The following is a 24,880-nucleotide window of genomic DNA, read 5'->3' as shown; positions in this document are numbered from 1 at the left end:
GAAAGCTGAATTTATTAGCTTTTATGTTTTCAAACGTAATCGCGTCTTTCAAGATCTAGCGGTGCGTTTGGTGACGCATGTGTGTTTTAGAGGTACAAGAACAATTGAATTGAATGACTACACACTACTATTTAATGTTGAAAAGAATAAATAAAATCAAGAAATGTGGATGTTATATGCAACATATCTAAACAACATTGATATTTTTCTAACTACAAAAACTGTGTAATTAACATAATAACATGCATTATATAGTTTACATTATGCTTCTAATCTATTAAAATAGGAGTACAAAATTAGATTATCCCTTAGTTTTCCACTATATTTACAATGGCATGCCACTGAAGTTATTAATTAACCTATCTTTTAGGATTTTTGTCTTTTCTCTTCAATTAATGTATTTCCAAAATCAAATTCTAACTAAAAAATCATGGCAACAATAATTAATAAACCTAACTTTTAATATTTTTTGTCTTTTCCTTTTTATTATACATATGTGTATTTGAAAATAATTAATTCCATATATACATTTCGTAATTACATACATTATACGGTAATTATTTTACTAATTCCACATATACATAATAAATAGTATACAACAATTTCATTATACATAATCATAAAATTTTGATCCATAAAAACAGTTTATACAATAATTTCATTATATATAATCATAAAATTTTGATCCATAAAAAATAAAAATACATTTGTGTGATTTTACAGGTCGTATTCTAAATAAATGGATGATATAATTAAGGGTTTACATGATAAAATAAAACTACTCAATATAAACTATAAAATTATTTTGTTTATAAATGTCATATTAAAAAAAAATTAAACGGGTAAATTTTAAAATATATATTATCACTTATACAAATAAATATTCATTTATCAAAAAACTAACACCTGCGCGGATGCGCGGATCAAGCTCTAGTATATCTTTATTATCAGAACAACAAACTAAATATAGGAACCTAATTATCCAATATTAAAAATTGTTTCATTCTAAAACTGATTCATTTTAACCAATCTAATTTAATTTAGCTGATATGTCAAACTTATTTAGATTTGTTAAGTTGGTTATGATTGATTTCTCTTTAAATTATGTTGGATTTTAATATTGAATTGTTAGGCTACCAAAGTATGTTTATAATTTTGAAAAATTATGATATCAACCAGATAAAACATAGGTTATTTAATACATGTCGTCATATTGCTATAACTAGTAGTACTTTAATGTTATTTAAATATGTAATCATCTATAGTTAGTGTGGATGTCGATCATTTTTCTAAAGTAAATGGGAATACGTAATCATCGCTTATAAAACTATATTAGTGGATGTAATTAACTTTGCTTGAACAGTCGCATATTTAATTATATACTGTGCTCTGACTCTGAGCCTCTGTGGGGGCAAATCTCATAACAAAACAAAAGATTCTTTCTCAACTCTTACCCACAAAACAATAACAACAGCAAGTGTTTCTAACTTAGAACAATATTGGAATATTACTCTATTTCTTTATTGAAGAAAACAAAAGAAAGCATCATCACCTACGTAACTCCATTGCCCAAAGTTGTGTATATTTATAAAAATCTGCCTGCTGTCTTGTTCAGCAACCTCTTACCAGACCAAGAAAGTTTCAATTTTATCAACAATCTTTTTTATAGCCAAAATGATGACCAATCAGGTTTAGTTTTAGTCTTTTGAATTGAATCTTTTGATTGGTGCATCAAAGATACTTTCTTGCAATTTATATATATATATACACTTAAATAGAAGCAGTCACAATTGCAGTTCTAAATCAGTGTATACCACCAGGCCATGTTCTGTTAACATGATTGTATATATATTATTATTTTCCTCTTAACTAAAGCAAGTTTATCTTGAAAAGCAATATGATTATTATTATTGAAACCGTTCAAAATATATTAGCTTTTAACAACAACAAAATAAAATTTTAGTCGAAAACTTGAAACTATATACTTTACTACATCTGATAGACCGGAACAGACTTGATACTGCGAATGTCACATTATTTCAACCACCATGTTCGCTCAACCCAATATCTCTACAAGAATTATGCATTTCATAAGATGAAAAGTTAGAGAACAGTATACAAGAAAGCAAAAGAATATTCATTTTCTATGGTTTTCAACTGATTACAAAGTTTAATACAACATCACGAAGATATATATAAACTGAAACAAACAAAATGGAATTTCATACTCGCAAGCTGCGGAGCCCTTGCCGAAGTATGTAAATTATATATGTAGCCCTATTTCTTGTGACACAAGAAACCTAAAAAGCACAGAGACAATCAATTATCATCTGTGAACGCCTTGAAGATAAAGTCACGGAAACGCCTCGAGTATTGTTTCGGATCAACAGCAGAAATAGAGGAAGGATCATATTGTATGCTTTTGTAAGCATGTTCAAGCTTTTTGCTGATATCATAATCTTGAAGAATGTCAATGATACCAAATATCAGCACCACTTCATAGAACTCTCCTGTTGGCTCTCCCACAAGCTCAAACTCGCTATCACTGCTTTTCCTCACCGTTCTCTCTGCACGTGCTGGCATGTTGGTTCCCAGTCTGATACTAGCCCACCTGCAACAATGTAACCATTTTTTTTTTTGGTGAAAAACAAAGTTTTATATTTTTAGTGAAAAATGGGATGGCCATTTAAGTTTTTTGAGAGAAAACAAATTTTATATTTCTGACAGAAAAACAAAATTTTATGTTTTTGGCGGAAAATAGGTATCCGCCCGTTTCCAACCATATGTATTTATTTAGTCATATGGGTAATTAACCATTATTATCACTCCTAGTGTTTTTTTTTGTAACTTATTATCATTCCTAGTGTTGGTATTGTTCTCTTGTGTTATGTTACCTTGAGGGATCTGAAAGTAGTTGGTCAACCTCTGCTCTAGAGAGACGATGGCATGCTTCTTCATCAGATTCACCAATAGGTGTTTTAGCTCCAGAAGGAATCAGATCTCCAGCTACTGAAGATTCTCTGAAGTGAATACCAACTAGAAGACTATAGTCCATGATCCTCTCTTGTTCTAAGAACTCACAGTCTTTATCTATTTGCCTGTAGTTTTAACAATGAGACATGAGAAATGAAACAAGCAAAAACTAACCAATCAAGAGTAGAGTAGAATGGCTTTCCACCTGGTGAATTCTTGGTACCATGCTTTCTGCAATCTGAAAATGAAACTCAGGTCACGGTCTTTTAAGATGGTGTTTGAATCGATTTCTGATTCGGGTTTGTCGGTGGTGCGTCCAAGAGAAGATCCTTTCAGATCAAAGATTCTGTGAACAGAGTACTTAGAACAAAACAGATTACCCATTATGACAAACCTCACCTGTTGCAGACCAAGAGAGATATGAGATCAAACCAGCCCTTTCTAAGGCCATGTCACATTAAGAGTTAGTGTTTTGTATCTACCTTCTTTTGAGTTGGTCCATTCAATCTCACACAGTGTAGACCAAAGAATCTGATTACTAAAGAGTTCTCAAAAGCTCTAACATGGTTGTAATATGCTGCAAGCATCCTCAGAAGCACCTAACATCAAGACGTTTTAAGTATATGCAATTTAAATACTTGGTAACACCAATAACAACAACAATATATGGTAACTTGAATAAATCTTACTTTTGTTTCAGACTTCTTCATTGTTTTTATCATGTAACGGTCATCATTTGTTAAGTAAAAGAAGCTCCCACTTTTACCAGGGGATGATAATTCTCTGAGGGCATCATCCCCACAGATGGATAACATATAATCAGCTGGGTCTACTTTGAATAGCTTCCTCAAGCTCCTGGAGCATTAAATCATGAGCAAAACATGTTAAGTGTAAGAAACACATGATTACTAAGAATGTTAAAAAAAAGACTAACCTGAAAACTAGTGGGCAATAATCTTTCCATTTGAACTCAGTAGATTGATGTGGAGGTGTGTACTTAGTTCCTTCACGTGGAAACCTCCTCCATATCTTATCTTTTGGATCAAAAGCTGAAGGTTTCAGATCAAGAGATGCCGCTGGAGCTTGTCTTCCAACAGAATGTCTGTGGAGACAAAACCACTAAACATGACACCAGAAACAATGGCATGGCTCCATGTGCATATATACCAACAAAGATCATATTTACCTGATCCCTAGCTGTAGATTAAGCATAAGGTCGTAATTGCGATGACCTTTAGAAATAGTCTCCCCTTGCTTCCTCCCTGCCTTTGGTAGTTTCATAGGCACAGGGCTAGACTTAAGGCTCTGAATGCCTTCAGCCTCCAATCTCATCAACTCTGCATCCAACTCCTTCCTCAAATCTGTGCCTTCTTCACCGGTTTCATTCCCCCACATATTCATCTTCTCAAACGCTCTATCTACACCCACACTCACCCTCCCATCAACTGACACCCTTCTAGGCTTCTCTATACGCTTAGAAGAGTTCCAAACAGCTAGTTTCTTCTGTGATGGCAGCATAGGAACCCTCTCCCCGCTGCATATAGTGTACTCACTCAAATTATCAAACAAATCTTTAGGATCCCATTCAAGATTCCCTTCATTTCCTGATGGATAATAAGTACCATTCATCTCCTCTGGATCTTTAGACCAGTTACCAACATAGAAACTACCATCATCCCATTTATAAGTCCCATTCCCTCTAGGAAACCCTTCATCCCAACACCCATCATATCTATTACCATTAGTCCACACAAAGCTCCCTTTGCCATAGATGGTACCATTCTTCCATTCACCAGTGTAATGACATCCATCACTCCATTGATACCTTCCATGACCTTCTTGCAGACCTCTCCTCCATTCACCATCATAGGCATCTCCATTTGCAAAACTCTTGACACCATGTCCATGCTTCAGGTTCATCACCCACTGGCCTTTATAAGCATCTCCACTTGGACCAGTGTATGTGCCGGTACCATCCATGTACCCACTTTTAAACTCTCCTTCATATGTAGCACCAGATGGCCACCCAAACTTTCCATTTCCCATGGTTTTACCATTGTACCAGTCACCAATGTACATGCAGCCATCTGTCCAGAGGTATTTTCCATGGCCGTGAGGAAAGCTATCGTACCATTGCCCTGTGTAGTAGTCCCCATTGGGTAGTACTCTCTCAGCGTGGTAAAATTCCTCTAAGCTGCTCCTGTTTGTGCTGGTATCATCATCGTTCTCATCAGTGGAAGTATCGTTATCCGTGTGTGGAGATACCGATACTGTTCCAAAAACGCTGTTTGCTCGCTTCTTGGCTTGTTGTGTCTTTCGCACGGTCACCTCCCATGCTTTTAGAACATAGCTTTGTTCCTTGCTCATTTTGTTAAACTAAGAAAATGTATATCTAAGAAAAACTGTAACATGTGCGTTCTTGTCTTGATAACAATGCCAAAGATGTACACATGCCCAAGAAATCAACAAACATATGTCTCACTTGTGATTTTCTTTTCTGCCTCTTATAATCTCAATGTAATAATTGAGTCAGAGGCAAAGATCTTGCTTACTTTTTCCTTCAGATTGCAGCATTATTAGATTGAATATTTCTTTGGACCATGTTGCAAAACCAAACAAAGACTCATGGCCAAAGAAAGAGTACTTAAATGGGAGACAAAATGTCTCCGAGATTTCATCTTTTCTAATCAGTTTTTCAAACTAATTTTACCATACTCAAAGAATGACTCGTTCATGTCCTCAAACTAATGAAAGGCCTTGAAGTTTAGAGAAACAAGCAAGACCCTCAAAGTTTCTATATTTAGCATCTCCTCGCTTCCTTCTCACGCAAAGGTTCATTGTATAATAATAAAATAAATAATATTTTACAAGTGAACAAACTTTGACGAAGAGGCTAAAAATATCTCGGACCTTCATAATTTACTACAAAATAGAGTTAAAATATTATCATGAAAAAACAAAAATATTATAAAATAATAATTTTTTGTTCATCCATAATAATATTTTTAATTTATTTTACAGTAAATTATGCAGTTGGGTTGGAAATGCCTTAAAAAATATTTTAGTGTTTTTTTTCACCATGTCTTCTATTCCTCGGAAGAATAACACATTGCAGATTTGTTAGGTAAAAGTGTTAAGTTTTCTATTTGCAAATTGGTTTTTATTGATTGTTTATCTTGGTTTGGTTTTCCTCCGAACCACTTCAAATTTGAACAATAAAATAGTCTCGTAATTTCAAAGAAGTAAGAAATAAAAAAAATCTCCAAATTTAACCATTGACACATTCACTCATAAACGTTACCCAATACAAATTTAGAAAACAATGTAAAGCTAGAAAAGACCAAACAAATAGAGTCATATCTTGTTAAGCTTGGCGAGGAGGAAGACAGTGGCGGAAGTGACGGCGGGGATGAGCAAGTCGTTGGGAAAAGACGTCGGAGCTATACGGTTCTTGAGGAATACGGTCAAGGCAGGAACTCCGAAGATGAAGAGTAGAAACTCTTTTACTCCTCCGACGCCGGTGAAACCCGCTCCGATCAAAACCTCCTGAAGAAGCTTCTGAAACTCGTCTTTTGATATCTTCTTCCCCTCACCGAGATTGTGTCTCTGGCATGGTTAAGTATAAAATGTCCATGTTATAATAATTTTATAAAGATATTTATATAGTAATAATTATTTGTACGTTTTTAATATTTTGAAATATTGATTATTTAGTAATCTCTTTAAAATATTATAACGTCCATGTGTGAAATACATAAGATAACATGTTTAAATACGTTTACAAAATTAATTTAAGTATTTTGTCAGATATAATATGAATGTTATACCATGTAATATTTGCAAATATAATGTCTTAACTTTGATTTGCTTTGTTTTATCAGATTATGTGCAACCCATCGTGTCCTTACTTCGAATATGAACCCAAGTTTTGTTACAAATGAAAAAAAAAAAAAAACCATGCTACCACTAATTTAAGTAAATAAAGCTGTTTAACAAAATAGAAACTGGAAGAATTTACCTCATAAGCTTCTTGTAATTTATCAACACTTGGCACCTTAAGTTGGGTACCACCGAGTCTTCTATTAATTTCTCTATCAACACCAAATAAAATAATTAGGTGTAATCACATCTCATGTACGAGTCATAGCATAGTGTATAAGAAGGGTAAAAATTACTCGACAGCTTCATCCACAATACGGTAGAAGTCACCAAAAGACCATTCTTGATCGTCATCTTGTTCTTCAAGGCGTTTGCGGTAGCAATTTTCTGCCATAGTTTCCAAGTCTTTCCCATTTAACTCACCATTCCCTTTTGCTGCGCTCCACGACCAAGTGTCACAAAAAAAGAAAACAAAAATATTAATATTAAAATACGATAAACTTTCATTAATGGAATGTATATATCGTATAAATGAACATTAAAAAGACATGTCACGGTTGTTGCTCCAAAAAAAAGAAAAGAAGACATGTCACGGACGAACCGGTATTGAGGGCTTGACCCATGATAACTTCTTCTCTTCTTATGATTTTTTCGTGATAACTTCTTCTTCTTCTTTTTTGAAAAAAGGCATATAACTTCTTCTTTCTTATTGTAACATATTTAAAGGATAGTATTATACGAAGCAAATGATGGAGGCGTAACTTGTGAGGTGCGCTCAGTATCTTGGCATTCCTGATCGGTAAGCCACGTATCGGAAGCGTGACAGATGATCCTAAGGATCGGGAGAGAAAGTGAGATAATTTCTTTTGCTTATATAAAAAATATCGCTACTTTATACTTCTTTTTGCTCTCAGTTCAATATCTCAAAAGTTGCTGTATATGTACAACCCTGGATTTTGATAAAATAACATGTGTTCCCGATATGATTTTTGAGTGAAAATTTGATAATTTATTTCTTAACCAACTTTTTGTTTTCTCCTAAAATTGACATGCAAGATTATAAGGAAGGCAATGCATCACGCCTTGTCTCTGGGTTACAATAGTGTGAACTTCGAATTGGACTCCAAACAACTGGTGGCAGCTATTGCAGAAGAATCCTGCTACTCAGAGATTCATGGAATTGCAGCTGATATCACCCTTTTCGCAAGCTCAATGGAGTTTATATATTTTAGGTTTTGCAATCGCAACTTTGTTTCTTTTGAAGATGGTTTAGCTAAAACAGAGACTTGGTTCTCTTGTACCAGATTCTGATTAATTTCTCTATAAAAGCATAGGTTTGACAGGAAATAAAAAGGTTATAAGGAAGATATTCTCATGTTTTGCTAAGTACCATGGGCGCAGACTAAGAGGCATGCAGATCCTTCTTTAATAATTCCCTGTTTTCCTTCCAATAATTCTCTGTTTAAAGTACACTGAAGAACGTTAACTCAAAATAAAAATACATTTGGGTCAAAAGGAAAATTATTAAATGAAATGAACCATATGAAGCTTGGACACTTAGGTAGGATTAGGAATCACATGCATAGATAACGTATTTCTAATTTTTCTGCCTGACAAGGATGACAATTCCACCCCATTCCCTCGTCGACTTCGCGTCACTCAAATCTTCTTTTGTATTTTCTTGATTTGGACTCTTTTGAATGCTAAAGATTCAGATTCAGACCAACGAATGAGTTTTAAGGAAGGATTAAGCATAAGAACTCAGCGACATTTAATTGTTTTTTTTTTGACAAAATCATTAAGATAAATTGTTTTCACAATTTTAATTCGAATTTGTTAAAAATCAAGATTACGACAAAATAAGGAAGAATTAGTAAGTCTCTCTATAGTCAATTAGAAGATTTTTTTTAGGGAAAATTGGAAATATGGAATAAAAAGACAAGTAGATTGTCCCTTTGCCATAATATGAATTATAAGTTGTCCTAATGTCATAATGTTTTCTGTAAACCCAATTAAACCCCTAATCTAATCTTTTAAACGTTTTTGTTAATTTAATTATGTTAAAAAAATATTATTATTATTTTTAATTAATTTAATTATTAAAAAAAAAATACAAAAGGGGAAAATCGACCAAAATTTCCCCCAAGCTCGACGAACCCTAATTGCTCTCTCCTCCTTTGGCGACAGAGAGAAAGGACGATTTGAAGGGGATCTCGCCGTCGCCGGTGTCGTTTTGGCCGGTAATACTCCGCCGGTGTTCTTCTTCTTCTTAATCGAAGTCTCAGAGACCTCGTCTCACTTCGCGACTCGTTCTCAATTAAGTCGCCGAAGACCGCTGAAGCTCGTACCTCGCCGATAACTGAACTCGTGCCTCACCGCTCCGCTCTCACTCTCTCAGCCATAGTTTCAAGCAAACCAATCGATTCTCCTCAGGTTTGTTTATGAATTTTTTTGCATGTCTTTGTATCTCTTACTTGAGCTTGTTTAAGATCGATTTTGAATGTCATAAGTTTCGATTCTTTTTTCTGTGAATTATTATTTAGGCTTCAATCTTATCAAAATTTCCTACTTTTTTGAGCTTTGGTTAATTTGTTTTTGTAGCAACCGATCTCTAGTGATTGTGTTTCTTATCAAAATTTCCTACTTTTTGAGCTTTGGTTAATTCTCTTGTTTTATCTTGTGAATTATATTATGATGCATGCGTTTATAAATATTGACTGTAGTGATTGTGTTTCTTGCATTGTTTATAGGTATGACAATTGATCAGTTGCCTAAATGCTTATTCAAAGAGGGAACTGAAACACAAGTTGAGAAGGTCAACAACAGTTGTCGAACTTCCATACTTGCGAAGGTGGCGAAGTACTGTCCAGACGAGTACAAAGAAGTGTCGGAGGATCCGCTATTTGCTCAGATTGTGGCCATTCATGTACACAAGCTTCAGTTTTCGGCAAGAGCGATCCACACCTTCGTTTGCAAGCAGCTTCTGTCCGCAAAGCGTTATGAGTTGTGGTTCCATTATGCTAGGAGGCCTCTCAGATTTTCAATGCAAGAATTCTATGCCATCACAGGTTTGAAATACAAAGACGAGCCCGACTTGGAGATTGATGACTGGGCATATGATGGAGGGTTTTGGAGTAAGTTGCTAAGGAGACAGAAAAATATTTCGGTTCAGCAAATCAGGAAGGTTCATGTGAAGTTGTGTAATACATGGTCTCGTGTTGATAGGCTGCGGTTGGTCTATTTGTGTGTGATTGCTGGTATTCTTATGGCGAAGGATGAGAAGGTGTGGATCCCATACAAGTACATCAAGCTCGTGATGAACTTCGAGAAGATGAGGAAATATCCGTGGGGTCTTCACTCTTTTGATATGCTGGTGAGTTCCATTATCAACGCTAGGGATAAAGTGAAGACGCAAAACAGTTATGTCGTAGATGGATTCTCGTATGCACTTCAGATTTGGTTGATGGAAGCTGTTCCGGACATTGGGTCTCTTTTGGGTCAGAAACTGAGAGAAGGCGTGACTACCATGAGGTGCAGGAATTGGAAAGGATCTGCTAAGATTTCCTATGAGGATATTATTACCATAGAGTCTAATTTTGCTTCCACCGTAAGTTCTGTTTCCTTTAATTGATGTTATTGATGTGCATAGTTCTTAAATTGGTGTGTCTTTAACCTGTTTTAATTTTTTTTTTTGTAGGGAGATGTGTTTCCATCCATTTCTACATCTGGAAATTTCAAAGACGTGATTACTGATGCCGAGTTTGTTCGAGCCTGTGAGATGAAGGATGAAAGAGTTGATCTAATCATTGACATGCAGCGAAACAAGTATGACTGGAGTAAGCATGTTTGGGCTTATAAGGAAACAGTGAAACCATTTCAGTACAGTTCTGAGGAAGATGGTTCAGATGAGGAAGCGGCTGTAGAGACAAGTGAAACTGAAATTGAAGAAGAAATAGAAAGCACCCGTGTGTCTCCTACTAAGAAGAGGAAGAACAGGTTTCGGGATACTGGTGCGGAGTCGAGGAAGAAGAGGTTACTTTGCCAAAGATCAACCGAGAAATATAGAGATCTTGAAGAGGAAATGAAGTCCTATATCCAGAGTATGTTTAACTCTTCTTTTACTGCCTTAGGCCTCGAGGTACGCGAGATTATTGAAGACCGCTTTACCAAATTAGAGGAGAAGATCCTTTCATCTCAGACTCAGGGTGGTGCGCCTGCTAATACTCAGACTCGTGGTACTGATCCGTTTTGGACTCCTTCTGCTGCTGCTGCTGCTGCCACTGCTCCGGCTTCGGTTTCTGGTCGTCCTCCTGCTCCTACTCGGGCTTCTACCGAAGCTCCTGCATCAGTTTCTACTCGTGGTCTTGCTCCTTCTCGCAGTGCGGCTTCTGCTCCTTATCGCAGTCGAGCTTCTGCGACTGCTCACAATGGTGGGCCTGCGAATGCTGCGAAGACAAGGTCTCAGACAAAGGTAAACAAGAAGTAGATCATTTCTCATGTCTTCGGTTGCTGTTATATTTTCATGTCTTTGGTTGCTTTTCTTTTTCATGTACTCGGTTTGCGGTTTGTAATATTATTTTAAGGATGATGTTGTCTTTGCTGTGTGTAATAATTATGTAAGGATGATGTTTTGGATGGAATCTTTCTTTTAAAAATATTAATGTCATGTTTTGTGTTTCATAACCAGGATGCAGATTTGTCTGATGTGTTTGGCAGCTTATTTAGCACCTTAGATGTGAATATAGGGACCCAAGAGTACTTACAGAAGACAATGGGTAACCTTACACAAGAGTCAAATGTTGACGGTTTTGATCCATCTCAAGACAAGCAGTCCGAAGGACCTTCTGATTTCACTACGCCAATGACTTCGTTTCGGCCACAGATCTTCAAAACACCATTCTTGGTTGATAGTGATGATATAGAAGTTCGTTGCAAAGCGAAAGACTACGAGCTAGTTTTCCTTCCAGAAGAGAAATGGGCCAAACTAACTGAATGGACATTGAATCCCACGTAAGTTATTTGAATTGTTTTATTTATTTTTCCTCAAATCTACCTCTTCACTAACATCACAGCAATGCTTTCTTTTTACAGAGTACTTCAGATTGGGCCATCTACATTTGATGCAGAGTTAGCCTCGCGGATTATTGGGCCTAATATTTGGTTGAAGAACTTTGTGAGTTTAGCTCTGAAATATTTTGCAGATTGCTTTTTGTTGTTGGTTCTCATTCCTAAACAAAATTGTATTGTCTTTTTCAGGACATGGACGCCATGATGTATTTGTTTCGGGAGAAAACCACATTGCGTCGGTGGAGTCCAGACCGAGTCGCATTTTTGAACTGTATGTTCAGTAATCAGATTATCACGGCCTATGGGAAGTTTGATGGAAACAGGAGAGGGTACAAAATCGACGACAATTTTCTCGAGTATGGAAGAGGCGAGCTTCCATATCATGGAAGCACAGGTTCAGTATGGAGCGTTGATGTCGATCGTCTCTACATCCCTATATGTGTTAACCAAATCCACTGGATCTCTATTTGCGTCAATCTTGTGAACCGGACAATTGATGTCTTCGATTGTGGGGGTAAGAAGAACAACAGGGTCATCGAAGCTTTTGCCGTCCTCATTCCACGAATCGTCAAGGCAGTCCAGTCGCCAGAGAGGAAGAAAGATTTCAATGTGAAACAGTATACTGTTTCATATGTCCCCATGCGCGGCCTAAACATGAGTGGTAATGATTGTGGTGCTTATTCATTGAAGTTCATAGAGTGCCATCTACTTGGATTAGATTTCTCATTGGTGAACGACGAGAACATCAAAGAAGCCCGACACAAGATAGCTTTTGATCTTTGGGAAGCAGCAAATGATGCGGTCTTGCAATCTCGGATGTCTACATTTAAGCCTCCAAAACGTGCTCCGGTGAAACCTGTTGACCTCGGTTGACTTCATGATTTTTAGCTTGATCCTCTTAGATTTCAAGTTTGTTTCTTCTTTGGGTTTAAGACATGGTTAATTGATTCTTACATTACTCTTATTGTTATGGAATTATTGGTTTTTCTACTATTTTACTGTTTCATGAATTACTTTAAGGAAATAAATCACATAGGGTGTCATTATATACTCTAAACCCTAAAATACCGTAAACCCTAAATCAGCTCCGATTCATACTCTAGAACCTAAAGTAACTTTGATTCATACCCTAAACCGTTTATTAGCTATGATTCATACACTAAACCGTTTATTAGCTATGATTCATACCCTAAATCCTACATTAACTATGATTCATACCCTACACCCTAAATTAGCTTGAAGTTATATCAAAAACTTTAGTATAGATAGGTTTCAAATACAATACCCTAAATCACATAAAGAAAGAAAAATAATTTTTTGTTTTAAAAAATAAAAATTAAGTATATTCAAAAGACGATTTTAAGTTGGAGTTATAGAAATTCGTATTTTCAAAATTTGTCTTCTTACAATTGTCAAATGTCGATTTTTGTGTATTAGGGTGTAGTATTTTAGCAGTCAATATAAGAGTTATAGAGTATTAACCGTTTATGGTTTATACCCAGTAGGCCCACCCGAAAGTTATTAAAACCCGACCCTGAACCCGGATCCACACACCCCCAAAGACGTGATTTTCTTTTCAGTTGTCGAAACCTAAGAAAAATAAATTTGAGAGAAAAGGGGATTAGGGTTCTTTGTCTGCGATTCCTGTGAGCCTCGAAACGAATTAACAATGACCAGTTCGACGACTTCTTCTGCTCGTTTTCCTCGCATCTCTAATCATGGTGTGCCCACAAGATGTTGGTGTGGCGAGGGTATAACCACTTTTGGTTCATCGACGGCGGAGAATAGGTATCGACGATTCTACAGATGTCAAATCGCAAGAGATGTAAGTCCATGTTTCAATTTTGTGTTCCACATAACACCATACTGACTGATTTTTGGTTTCTTTTGCTATAGAGAAAAACTGAGAATCATCTATTTAAATGGATTGATGAAGCTTTGATTGACGAGATACGGATGGTAGATGCGAAACATGAGAGAGTTGCTCAAGAGATTACAAAGTTTGAAGAAAGGGTTATGGAAAAAGTGAAGTCCGAAATTGTTAGAGTTGAATCTGAGATGTCAGAAAAGTTCAAAGAGAAGGTGAACTTGGAGATTGCTAGAGTTGCACAGGATATGAAACAGAAGCTAAAGATTACGACGGTTGCTATGGTTGTTGTGGGAGCAATCGTGGGAATATGGACTTCTCTTACTGTCTGATCAAGTTTCAGTGATTGGTTGCTTGTCGTTTGAGTTTGATGGGTTCAAAATAGCTTAAGATTGCATTATTGTTTTCATTATGATCGCCTATAATACACTTGATGGCTTCTTGTTGACTCTCGGTTGCTGACTATTATCAGCTTCAGTTCACAATCTAATACTTTTCTTCTCCTTTATGTTGTTTCAAAGCTAGTAGCTTCAGTTCACAATTTTCTTCTCCTTCATGTTGTTCACGAAGCTAGTAAAAATACAAGAGAGATAACACGATGTCTAATATCCATAACCAAGAACAAAAAAATCCAAAACCAAGCAAAACGAGTAAATCAAGTAACCAACACCATAATGAAAAACAAGCTAATCAAAAGCAAGAAAAATCCAAAACAACGAACTGACTAAATCACTCTGTCGCATGTAGCTCTGTTATGATTCTCTTCGCCACATCGACTGCATCTGCGCCTCTTCTTTTCTTCAGCTCCTTGCGATGAACGAAGTTTGTCTTCGACCGTCTCGTATCTGCGCTTTCTTCTCCTTCCTGCTCCTCTTCTTGATTCAGGAGGTTCCACATTAGCATTCCAGACATCATCTGGAACAACCCAACTATCCTCCGGAACACCTATTGGATTGATAGTTTCTTCATAAGCTGTTCTCCAAGTGGAAGTCGTGTACATTTCATCCGTTAGTGAGGATGGGGCTCGACCAACTGTTAAACCAGCCTTGATTGCGTGTCTACATGTGATTTTCAGTAGGTCGTATTTCCCACATGAGCAGGTTCTTCTATCCAAATCAACCAGGCAGTCGATTGTATCTCCGCGAACCAAAAAACGGTACTCATCAACTGGCTGAACCAGAAACGTTTTACCCTTATTAATCCGCCTGTCTATCTTTTTCTCGATGGCAATAGTTAATGGTTTTGTGTGCTTCCTGCTTCGTGTGCGCCGTTCGAAGAACCAACGGGTCAGCATTTCTCTGATGCTATCCAACAAAGGAATGACTGGATACTCTCTTGGTGTGCGCAAAGCAGAGTTTATTGATTCAGCTGGGTTAGTCGTTCTGATGTCATACCTGAATCCTGGAAACTGACAGCGAGCCCACTTTGTAACATCTGCATCTGTTAAATATTTTCCAATAGCTGGACTAATATTGCAGACAGCTTGGAATCGCTTCTGAAAATCAATGACTCTATAAGCTTTAGAAGCTTTTGCAATTAATCCAGCCAGTCCCTTTCCTCTGTAATGTGTGACCACATTATTCAACAAATGGTGGATGCAAATTCCATGATGAGAAAGAGGATACACATTCTCTATTGCCTTACAAAGTGAGGCATTTCTGTCTGACACAAAAGCTAGAGAATGCTCGTCCGCAATAACAACCTTTAGCTGTCTCATAAACCAATCCCATGAACGATCATTTTCTGAGTCCACAACCGCAAACGCAACAGGATACAAGTTAGAGTTTCCATCTAAAGCGGTCGCAGCAAGTAAGACCCCTTTGTATTTGCTCTTCAAAAATGTCCCATCTACCACAAGAACTTGTCGCATGGCTGTCTGAAAACCTCGTACTGATTGGCCAAACGAAACGAAGAGAAATCTGAATCTACCATCAACATCGGTTTCATAAAACGTATGTGTTCCTGGATTAGCTTCTCTCAGCATGTGCAAGTACTTTGGAATTTTTCCAAAACTCTTCTCTGGAATACCTCTAACCATGCTAATTGCAAACTCCCGAGCATCCCATGCTAAGGACTTAGATATCTCACATCCATGTTCCATCCTCATAATCTGTATGACATCATTTGTTTTGGGACCTTCTTTCACACCATCATACCTATGCATTATTAGACTGCCAATTGTCTTTGCAGAAGCTGTCCGACCACCATTATTCATACTCGACGCAGCGCATGTATGATCCGCCACATATTTTTTGATGATGAAATATGTGGAACCTGATAACCCCTCAGCTCGAACACTCCATTTGCAAGGGTTGTATTTGCATCGGATGTACCAAAGGTTTCTGTCAGATTTCACAACTTTGTAATCGAAATTATGCGTCATTGCCGACATTTCCATAGTTGCTTTCAACATGGTTTTGTTTTGAAACGTTTCACCCCTCTTCACAACATCCACCAAAGAAAACCGAACACTTTTTCCATTATCGTCTTCTTTTGCTTTAATGGCGAGAACATCATCTTCTTTATTGGCGTTTGAGTTGGAATTATCTTCAACATCCTTGCTTGATTCAGATGAACGAACACTGTCAGCTCGAGGTGGAAACGAGGAAGGTTCACCTTGTTCTCTGATAGGCGAGCTAGATTTCTCATTATCAACCCCAATGTTGCTGTTGTTTCCACTGATAGGTGAAGTAGACACACACAACCTTGTAGAAGTTTTTCCACGTACATAAGTAAGAAAATTTTTGACTTGCCGATCACTCTCAATGATAACTGGAGGACAGTCTATTGAACCGATTAACTCCATAGGTAAGTAGCTTAACTCAAGCTCGACAAGGTTTTGGTCAATTCCAAAATCTTCTAAAACCATACGGCTTAGGTCTTCAAAGGAACTTGTCAATTCCATGTACAATACTCTACCTCGTTTGTTCGTATCAACCGCAAATCCCCATCCTTTAAGGGGATCAAATTTCCACAACCCACAAGAAGCATAGATATGCATCTTCTTCAACAAGAAATTCAAAATTTTTGGATGAAAAATATCAAAATCCTCTCACCAAGAAGAAGACCACGATTTTTTTTAAAAAATTTACTTGGAATACACGAAATTTAAGGAAAATAGATTTAGAAGATATTCTCTTACCAGATTATGGAGATATTTAAGGAAACTATACAATTCGAAATTCGTAGAACGTACATTACGTTGTCCGAAGAATAAAGGAATGTGGTAGATTATGGAATAATATTATGGCAGACTCGTGAAACATGGCAGATTTTGTCATTTGGCCTCTGTAGTTATATCAGGAAATAATAGTAAATCAAATCTACCGTAGTTCAGAAATAAAAGTTATGGTAGTCGTTTACTTCTACCATGTCTACCGTAGTTCAGAAATAAAAGAAAGAGTAGTCGTTCAATTCTATCATGCTAGAATTATAACAAATGGTCGATTTAAATTTCTGGTGTTTGCAGATATTTATGTAGTTAACCGAATATGCAATCTACATCCTCGTAGACACTAGATTATGTTTTCTGCCATCGGTAGACCAAAATATGAAATTGTGTTCCACAATTATTTAGTCAACCAAAGTATTTTTCATATGTTTGTCTCTTGTTTATATACATTTTGTATATTTTTCCATATTTTTAGGATTCTTAAAATAATTGATATGATTTTTCAAAGTTCATCAGGGGTACCTAAGTCCAAATCTGACCAAAAAGAGATTTATGGCAAAGGGACAATGTACTTGTTTTTCTATTCCGTTTTGGCAATTTTTTCTTTTTTTTATGTATTCGACAAGAGTAAGTTGAACATCTAACACATAATGGACATTTCGACTTTCCAAATATAATAATGCTTTGTATGTGTTTCACATATCTGTGTTTTGTATCCAATATAAGAAAAATGCTTTGATTAAGACAAACATGGAAGAAAATCATAAGATAAAGAGAAGAGATGACATTAAAAGAAAAGACGATGTTAAATAAACTTGGATTTTATTTGGTTAAAAATAAGTTAAATAGAGAATTTGTTTTTTTATTTGCTCAATTTAGTCAAAGTGAAATTGGAGTTTTGGTCAAAAAGATAAAAGAATATAAGGACAAAAAGTTATATGTTTCCACATTAAGTAGATTTAAATCTATTTAAACTTTTCACTTTAAATTTTTGTATCAAACATAAATAGTCCAAGATTTTAGTCATTGTAATCAAAATTTTCAATAATGATAGACTTCAAACTTTTGACTAATATTCATAAATACAATATTTCGAATACAATAAAAATGACATTGGATTTTAATAAAATAAAAAAAATATTTGCCCAAAAAAAAGATTTTAATAAAATATTAGTTTACTTGTATTAAACTCTGCCGCCACGTCACCATTTCCCGCCTTATAATAGCCATGCAACTCGCAACACAGAGAGACAGAGAGTGACATCAATCAAATCACAAAAAGCTTCAAAAAGAAAACTAAAAAAGAAAAAAAAAAACGGACACACTGTTTTATTCATCTTTTCACAGCTCTCTCTCCTCTCTGCAAACTTCTCGAACCCTTTTAACATGATTACCAAAAAAAACTTCTCGAACCCTCTCTCTCTGTAATAACAACAACACACAACAAAACCAATCAAGAAGATTGATCTTGTTTCATTTTCTTTGGTTCTCTGAAACACTCGCTAGATCGATCACCACTGAAGGGTTAGTTTCAGAACATGGAGGTGAAGAAACCCGAGTTCACGTTGGAAGACGATGAAGATTTAGAAGATAGCAGTAAGTACGAGAACGACAGTGACACTGATCAAAGTGATGTGGGTGATCTTCCTGGTGACGACGACAACAACGATGACACTTTCATCTCCCAAGTTCAGTGGCCTCAGAGCTTTAGGTAATCTTCATCACCCTTTCCACACAAGAATCATTACCAAACCGATGACATTCTCGGATGTTTTGTAATGAACAGAGAAGCTTTTTGTTTTAAATAGGGAAACGACTGATTCTTATACGATTGCTGCATCACCAATCTTCGGGTCTCTCAGGAGTAATCCAAGTTTCTATAGACAGAGCAGAAGTAATCTTGATGTTGAGTCAAAAGCTCCTTTGCTTCCTGAGAGAAACGAAGAATCCGACAAAGCCTCAGTTACACAATCAGTTTGGTCTCATAAAGGCTCATTTGCTGAAGAGTTGCCCATTGGTGGCTATGGCTGCAGCGTTACTCAAACCATTTTCAATGGTAAACTATAAGAAATATGATTCTTTTACTAATCAAGAAACATGTGTAACGAGTATCACTATGATTCTTGTCCTAGTCAAGAAACATTTGTAACGGCTGCGATTATGATTCTTGGCCTAAACATGTGTAATTGATATGACTATGATTCTTGCTCTAATCAAGAAACATATGTGACGATTATGAATATGTTTCTTGTCCTAGTCAAGAAACATGTGTAACGGTTATGACTACGATGCTTGCTCCAATCAAGAAACATGTGTAACGGTTATAACTATGGTTCTTGTACTAATCAAGAAACACATGTAACGGCTATGACTATGATTCTTTGTCCTAATTAAGAAACATGTGTTAACTTTTTCTAAAAAACTATACTTGATCACAGGGATTAATGTGATGGCTGGAGTTGGACTTCTCTCAACACCTTACACAGTGAAAGAAGCTGGATGGGCAAGTATGGTGATTCTTCTCATGTTTGCTGTTATATGTTGTTACACTGCTACTTTGATGAAAGATTGCTTCGAGAACAAGCCTGGTATTATCACTTACCCTGACATTGGAGAAGCAGCTTTTGGGAAGTACGGTCGTATACTTATCTGTGTAAGTCACTTTGCTGACTTTATCTAAGTTGTTCTGTAGCTTTCCATCTGTAGAATAAAACTTTCTTATGGTTTCTGCAATGTTTTGTGTTTTTTTTCTTCTTGCAGGTGCTATTGTACACTGAACTATATGTAAGTGAAGATCAACCCTAAAGCTTGTGTTTCTGTCTGTACACTGAATATTTTTCCACCTTTTTGTAGTCATATTGTGTTGAGTTCATCATTCTGGAAGGGGATAACCTGACCGGCCTTTTCCCTGGTACGTCCATAGATTGGCTCGGGATCAAAATCGACTCTATCCATTTATTTGGAATCATAACTGCTCTCATCATTCTCCCAACTGTTTGGTTGAAAGATCTTAGCATCATTTCATACCTATCAGGTATTAATCATCTGCTTTTTCTTGTTGCATACATGTTTATATAGTCAAGAATCTTGATCAGCTTCTTGTGATTCCACAGCTGGTGGAGTTATTGCAACTGTTTTGATAGCTGTGAGCACTTTTTTCCTCGGTACAACGGGAGGAATCGGGTTTAATCACACTGGTCATGCTGTGAAATGGAACGGGATACCGTTTGCTATTGGTATCTATGGATTTTGCTATTCAGGTCACTCTGTGTTCCCAAATATATACCAGTCCATGGCTGATAAGACCAAGTTCAACAAGGCGGTAATCACATGGTAAAACGATAATGTTTTCAACTCTTATAATGGGTTGATCCAGTTCTTACATCAAGGTGCGTGTGTCTACATTGCAGTTTCATTTTATGTGTTTTGATATATGGAGGAGTTGCAATCATGGGTTATCTCATGTTTGGTGAAGCCACATTGTCTCAGATTACACTGAATATGCCAAAGGGCTCATTATTTTCTAAAGTGGCTCAATGGACAACGGTTAGAAAAGAAACTAGTGTTTTGTTTCCCTCTCCATCATCTTTTGAAGTTCAATCTAACAATTAATTTTAACATTTTATTCAAAAAAAAAAAATCTAACAATTAAACTCCATCTTGGTTCTGTTTTGTCTTTACCTTTTTTTATTGTTTCAGGTTGTGAGTCCGTTCACAAAATACGCTCTATTGATGAATCCACTAGCAAGGGGTATAGAAGAGCTCTTACCTGAAAGAATCTCAGAGAACATATGGTGCTTTCTTCTTCTAAGAACAGCACTTGTTGCTTCTTCTGTTTGTTCTGCTTTCCTTATCCCATTTTTTGGTAAGAAAGTTAAGCTAGAAATGTTGAGAACTTGCATGTCTTTAACTTGGTTTAATCCTTAATGATCTTCTGCAATTGGTGTATTATCTGCACAACACAGGTCTTGTGATGGCCCTGATTGGATCTCTTCTCAGTATACTTGTGGTTAGTAGTATTCATCATCTCTCCTCTCCTTATTTTCTTAAGTTGCTAAAAATATTGTTCTTATCAAGACCCAGCACACGTTCTTGGATCAAAACTTATAAATATTTTTACATAAATTGTATTGTGCCTCAGGCAATAATAATGCCAGCTCTATGCTTCATGAGAATAATGGGTAACAAAGCTACAAGAACACAGGTATATATTACATTGAGCTTTTGTATAATCTTCTCTTCTCAACTTCTTGAAAGTAATTTTGGGATTCTTAGACTAAAACTGATTTGTGTTGTGTTTTTGTTATGGGATATAGATGATTCTGAGTTCGACAATAGTAGCGATTGGGTTGGTAAGTGGGATCTTGGGGACATACTCTTCGGTTGCAAAGATCATTAGGAACTATTAATGACTAAACCCCCTATAGTCTTTCCTTTTCTTTGAGTTTAATGTTCATGTTGATGCTCGAATAAAATCTTGATTAGTATTGGTTTTGACTTAATAAAGATAGTGAAAGGTTTGCTTTATCAAAGTTTGTTATGTTTTGCTTTTGTATTTTTGTGTATTTCCTTCATTTTAATAAGCATCTTTCTCCATTTTTGTAAGATTCCTTTTTGTCAAACAATACATGGTCGACAACGTTAACATTTAGAAAGAATACCTGGGATATTGGGCCCTCGTTTGATATTAAGCCTCTAGGCCCTATACACGTTTGCTACATAAAGATACCATGAGCACACACAAGCTAGGTAGCACGCCAGACGTGCGGTTCCGAAACCGGAACCAAAACTAAAATTGGAAGCTTGTAAAAATTTCTGGAATCTCGTTTCCAATATATTTTCAAATATACATATTTAAAAACATGTTGGAAGTTTACGCTTCCGTTTAAGAATAACGGTTCCATTTAGAAAAAAACTAAGTGTTATTAATACAAAAATAAAAAAAATATGTTTTATTTTACATAACATTCAAAATTAATAACATTAAAATAGAGAAAATACAAAATATACAAATATAAAAACTAATATTACAAATTATCTTTGTGCATAATAATTTTTTATAAGAGATCTTGCACATATATTAAAATTTATTGACACATATTTTTGAACTATTAAAATGATTAACTTGTTAATTTTTTTTATAAAATTAATCTATGAATATTTTTATAATTAAAATATGAAATCAACTGAATGGAATATAATTATTAAAAAATAAGTATTTTTATGTTCAATCATATATTTTTAGTCATTAATTTTATAAATTCATTTTATGTTATATATATATGGATATACATTTCAAACAAGTATCTACTTCCTATTTTTTTAAAAAAAATTTGCTTCTACACTTTTATACGATTCCGCTTCCATATATGTATTTCCGATTCCATGTAACATAGCACATAAATAAGTTTTATATTTTAAAGACGAGAAAACGAGTTTTATCTTCAAAAGTATTGTAATTTAGGAAAATATAAAAATGCCCAAAAAATTGAAAAGGATTCCTTAAGCCTTGAGATAAGTTTTACTAAGCTTAAATACGAATCTTTTGAACAAAAAAAAAAGAATCTCTCAAAATTTTTATTTTATTGATTAAACATAAATTTACAATATCTTGATAAATAATTAAAAATACAAGTTATCCAACATATTATGTTTATTTTGGGATTTAATCAGTAGTGCATTAGACATACATATATCCACGTTCGAAGATTTAAGAGTACAATAATTTATTATCATACATGTGTTTTGTCTCATTTCTGCTAATTTTCTACATCGAGATCGGACTTATTACAGAATTATTACCACCAAATATGAAAATGTTAAATGTCATATGTTTCAATAATGAAAATTTGATATGTTACTTTAGGTAATTATATACATAGATCGACCACCTAACAAATTTTGATGAAAAATGCAAGATTTCTTCTTTTAAATGAACGCAAATAATTACTCACTCAAAAAAAGAAAAACAATTCGCCACATGAAAAAACAGAATACATGTTTTTTGTAAACAAAAACAGAAATACATATGTCGGTATCCAGGAAACCCTAAGATGATTTCTTCTTCTGATCTGTGTTACATTTTTATGTAAAAAGACACATAAGATTTTCAGAGAGAACCAATGCTTTCTAATGCATTCACGTTGTAAAACCCAGACGAGAAAAACGCAGACAGAGCTGCCGACATTTGCGGAGCATTAAACACTTCATCATCCATCGGTGAGTAATACTCACAAATCCCTTCATCCAACGGCTCAGGATTAATCTCCTTCTTGTGAGGATCTTTGGCGGCGAAAGTTGTGGGCCCCGGAGGTAGATCGGCGGCGTTTTGACCGGTCAGTTCTTGAACGAGCTCTCTGAACTTAGAAGCACACGTCTCCACTCTCATCGGGTTTGATATGTAACGGACTTTGATGGGTTTGTTATTGCTCGTGGTCGTCGTTGTCTTCCTCTTTTGCCTTGGTGGTTTCCTTGTCGGAGACGATGGTGACTTTCTCTGGTTTGAGCTTTTGAGCAACGTTGATGATGACTCCATTTGCTTGATTCTTTGTAAAGAACTCAAAAGGAAAAATAATCCAGATGTGAGCTCTCTTGTTTTAGCCTAATCTGAAATTATATATAAAAAAAAAACAAGTATAAGATTTTTTAGGATGGATATTAATGGTAAGGAAACCAAACAAAAATTTAATGACAGTCTCATCGAGTCCTCGGCTGGTGTTAGCCGACGGCGCGTTTAATCTACACGCGTGTATATTCACCGTTTCACACCTACTCCTTTCTTTTAAACAGTTGTTTCTACATGAGGTAACAAAACAAGATTGATAACCATACTTGGTTTTAGTATATCAACAAAAGAACAAATAAGTTAATTTGGATATAGACGTATTTATAACAAAGCTATATTGATATTCATGCATGTATTAATAGTTATTAGTAATTTTATAAAAAATTGATAAGAAACGAAAAAATATCAGTAAATTAAAATGTTTATTAATATTACATTTTTTAAACAATAAAATTTTTAGGAAAATAAGTTTCAGTCAAATGATTAGTTTGTTATGCGTGTGTTTTCACAGAATACCCGCTTGGTGCATTGAAAGTTTGAAGCTTGTTTAATTTTTTACATACCAAAGAATCTACAAGTTCTACCTATGTTTCAGCAGGCAAATAATGTAATTATAAATAATTAGTCCAATGATTTCTCTTAATACGTGATTGTACGCGCCAGTCGCATGACAAAAGAAAATGTGAATAATGTTAAAGTGGAAGCCGCCATCCGCTTATTGGTCATCAAGGCATCTACAGAAGCGCCACGTCTATATCCGTGACATAGACACATAGACGCCATGACGTCAGTTGACCCGACGATAGTGATGTCACCAGATTAATACTGAAGATAAATCACAAATATGGAAGCAAAAAAAACTACTCCTACCTCTGCTAGAACCATAGGAGTCCATTATGCTGATACTTAACCAATAACCATCATGACTTGACCAAAACTTGACCACAAGCCAAAATGACTTAACCGACACGTTCGAATGATAGATAATTATGTACTTTTTTTTTTTTTGGGTCAAAATTATGTACTTTTCTAATCTTCTTTTTTAGTGTATATTGGTTCTGTATGTTTTGCACGTTTGAGATTAAAACAGTATTTGTTACGTTTGTCTAGTCCATTGTTTGATATGTTACCAATTAGTTTTTTTTAACGAATGTTACCAATTAGACTCGAACAAAAAAAATTCACCAATTTAATCAGGACGAGTTAGTCTGGTGGTAAACGGCTTGCGGCTGCAAGTACGGTTTCGGGTTCGACTCGCACTGGCCACCAGAGAATTTACATGCGGATTTGCTCTGGCGCCCGAGACCAAAGACCGTTGCTTGGCCATGACCCACCTTTGGGTGTGCGTCCGTGCCGC

General features: G+C 35.6%; 8 protein-coding genes across 8 annotated transcripts; 4 read left to right on the top strand and 4 right to left on the bottom strand.

Moving 5' to 3' along the window:
- Positions 1–284: 284 nt before the first annotated feature.
- Positions 285–6,043, bottom strand: LOC106441863 (phosphatidylinositol 4-phosphate 5-kinase 5-like). The gene is made up of 7 exons (XM_013883617.3): positions 4,160–6,043; positions 3,908–4,075; positions 3,663–3,828; positions 3,456–3,572; positions 3,179–3,372; positions 2,895–3,098; positions 285–2,611 (listed from the first exon to the last, which is right to left on the bottom strand). Exons 1-7 carry the CDS (start codon positions 5,338–5,340, stop codon positions 2,320–2,322), a joined length of 2,322 nt encoding a protein of 773 aa, XP_013739071.2. The 5' UTR covers positions 5,341–6,043; the 3' UTR covers positions 285–2,319.
- Positions 6,044–6,223: 180 nt separating this feature from the next.
- Positions 6,224–8,387, bottom strand: BNAA03G19360D. The gene is made up of 4 exons (XM_013885117.3): positions 7,454–8,387; positions 7,149–7,287; positions 6,992–7,064; positions 6,224–6,579 (listed from the first exon to the last, which is right to left on the bottom strand). The coding sequence occupies exons 1-4, from the start codon at positions 7,473–7,475 to the stop codon at positions 6,328–6,330; spliced, it is 486 nt and encodes a 161-aa protein (XP_013740571.1). The 5' UTR covers positions 7,476–8,387; the 3' UTR covers positions 6,224–6,327.
- A 373-nt stretch (positions 8,388–8,760) lies between these two features.
- LOC106346035 lies at positions 8,761–11,492 on the top strand. The gene is made up of 3 exons (XM_048775785.1): positions 8,761–9,285; positions 9,603–10,459; positions 10,550–11,492. Exons 2-3 carry the CDS (start codon positions 9,605–9,607, stop codon positions 11,336–11,338), a joined length of 1,644 nt encoding a protein of 547 aa, XP_048631742.1. The 5' UTR covers positions 8,761–9,285; positions 9,603–9,604; the 3' UTR covers positions 11,339–11,492.
- A 225-nt stretch (positions 11,493–11,717) lies between these two features.
- On the top strand, positions 11,718–14,837 carry LOC106453424. Its single transcript, XM_048775786.1, has 2 exons — positions 11,718–12,025; positions 12,109–14,837. The coding sequence occupies exons 1-2, from the start codon at positions 11,927–11,929 to the stop codon at positions 12,790–12,792; spliced, it is 783 nt and encodes a 260-aa protein (XP_048631743.1). The 5' UTR covers positions 11,718–11,926; the 3' UTR covers positions 12,793–14,837.
- On the top strand, positions 13,589–14,118 carry LOC125607143 (uncharacterized protein At4g04775-like). The gene is made up of 2 exons (XM_048776968.1): positions 13,589–13,744; positions 13,816–14,118. Exons 1-2 carry the CDS (start codon positions 13,589–13,591, stop codon positions 14,116–14,118), a joined length of 459 nt encoding a protein of 152 aa, XP_048632925.1.
- LOC106453427 lies at positions 14,511–16,787 on the bottom strand. The gene has a single exon (XM_013895674.2). The coding sequence runs from the start codon at positions 16,785–16,787 to the stop codon at positions 14,511–14,513; it is 2,277 nt and encodes a 758-aa protein (XP_013751128.2).
- Positions 16,788–18,199: 1,412 nt separating this feature from the next.
- LOC106438000 (amino acid transporter AVT1A) lies at positions 18,200–21,554 on the top strand. Its single transcript, XM_013879034.3, has 11 exons — positions 18,200–18,669; positions 18,767–19,014; positions 19,397–19,611; positions 19,719–19,742; positions 19,812–19,992; positions 20,072–20,291; positions 20,369–20,504; positions 20,658–20,823; positions 20,924–20,967; positions 21,100–21,162; positions 21,275–21,554. Exons 1-11 carry the CDS (start codon positions 18,497–18,499, stop codon positions 21,365–21,367), a joined length of 1,563 nt encoding a protein of 520 aa, XP_013734488.1. The 5' UTR covers positions 18,200–18,496; the 3' UTR covers positions 21,368–21,554.
- Positions 21,555–22,904: 1,350 nt separating this feature from the next.
- LOC106438003 (sigma factor binding protein 2, chloroplastic) lies at positions 22,905–23,801 on the bottom strand. The gene is made up of 2 exons (XM_013879036.3): positions 23,651–23,801; positions 22,905–23,564 (listed from the first exon to the last, which is right to left on the bottom strand). The coding sequence occupies exon 2, from the start codon at positions 23,491–23,493 to the stop codon at positions 23,068–23,070; it is 426 nt and encodes a 141-aa protein (XP_013734490.1). The 5' UTR covers positions 23,494–23,564; positions 23,651–23,801; the 3' UTR covers positions 22,905–23,067.
- Between the last annotated feature and the right edge of the window lie 1,079 nt (positions 23,802–24,880).

The sequence above is a fragment of the Brassica napus genome, chromosome A3 (assembly GCF_020379485.1).
Source record: "Brassica napus cultivar Da-Ae chromosome A3, Da-Ae, whole genome shotgun sequence".
In the NCBI taxonomy this organism is placed as follows: domain Eukaryota; kingdom Viridiplantae; phylum Streptophyta; class Magnoliopsida; order Brassicales; family Brassicaceae; genus Brassica; species Brassica napus.
Note: the sequence above shows the minus strand (reverse complement) of the source record. Positions and strands in the feature narration are given on the sequence as shown.

What these genes read in the sequence shown, in the direction of transcription:
- LOC106453424 (XM_048775786.1), top strand. Translation starts at nt 11,927, where the DNA reads ATGCTTTCTTTTTACAGAGTACTTCAGATTGGGCCATCTACATTTGAT. An exon ending in ATATTTGGTTGAAGAACTTT is followed by an intron (nt 12,026 to 12,108) that starts GTGAGTTTAGCT and finishes TGTCTTTTTCAG; the next exon opens with GACATGGACGCCATGATGTA.
- LOC106453427 (XM_013895674.2), bottom strand. Translation starts at nt 16,787, where the DNA reads ATGCATATCTATGCTTCTTGTGGGTTGTGGAAATTTGATCCCCTTAAA.
- LOC106438000 (XM_013879034.3), top strand. Translation starts at nt 18,497, where the DNA reads ATGGAGGTGAAGAAACCCGAGTTCACGTTGGAAGACGATGAAGATTTA. An exon ending in AAGTGGCTCAATGGACAACG is followed by an intron (nt 20,505 to 20,657) that starts GTTAGAAAAGAA and finishes TTATTGTTTCAG; the next exon opens with GTTGTGAGTCCGTTCACAAA. An exon ending in ACAAAGCTACAAGAACACAG is followed by an intron (nt 21,163 to 21,274) that starts GTATATATTACA and finishes TATGGGATATAG; the next exon opens with ATGATTCTGAGTTCGACAAT.
- LOC125607143 (XM_048776968.1), top strand. Translation starts at nt 13,589, where the DNA reads ATGACCAGTTCGACGACTTCTTCTGCTCGTTTTCCTCGCATCTCTAAT. An exon ending in GATGTCAAATCGCAAGAGAT is followed by an intron (nt 13,745 to 13,815) that starts GTAAGTCCATGT and finishes CTTTTGCTATAG; the next exon opens with AGAAAAACTGAGAATCATCT.
- BNAA03G19360D (XM_013885117.3), bottom strand. Translation starts at nt 7,475, where the DNA reads ATGGGTCAAGCCCTCAATACCG. An exon ending in ATTGTGGATGAAGCTGTCGA is followed by an intron (nt 7,065 to 7,148) that starts GTAATTTTTACC and finishes TGGTGTTGATAG; the next exon opens with AGAAATTAATAGAAGACTCG. An exon ending in AATTACAAGAAGCTTATGAG is followed by an intron (nt 6,580 to 6,991) that starts GTAAATTCTTCC and finishes TAACCATGCCAG; the next exon opens with AGACACAATCTCGGTGAGGG.
- LOC106346035 (XM_048775785.1), top strand. Translation starts at nt 9,605, where the DNA reads ATGACAATTGATCAGTTGCCTAAATGCTTATTCAAAGAGGGAACTGAA. An exon ending in AGTCTAATTTTGCTTCCACC is followed by an intron (nt 10,460 to 10,549) that starts GTAAGTTCTGTT and finishes TTTTTTTTGTAG; the next exon opens with GGAGATGTGTTTCCATCCAT.
- LOC106441863 (XM_013883617.3), bottom strand. Translation starts at nt 5,340, where the DNA reads ATGAGCAAGGAACAAAGCTATGTTCTAAAAGCATGGGAGGTGACCGTG. An exon ending in TGGTACCAAGAATTCACCAG is followed by an intron (nt 3,099 to 3,178) that starts GTGGAAAGCCAT and finishes TTAAAACTACAG; the next exon opens with GCAAATAGATAAAGACTGTG. An exon ending in CTACTTTCAGATCCCTCAAG is followed by an intron (nt 2,612 to 2,894) that starts GTAACATAACAC and finishes ACATTGTTGCAG; the next exon opens with GTGGGCTAGTATCAGACTGG.
- LOC106438003 (XM_013879036.3), bottom strand. Translation starts at nt 23,493, where the DNA reads ATGGAGTCATCATCAACGTTGCTCAAAAGCTCAAACCAGAGAAAGTCA.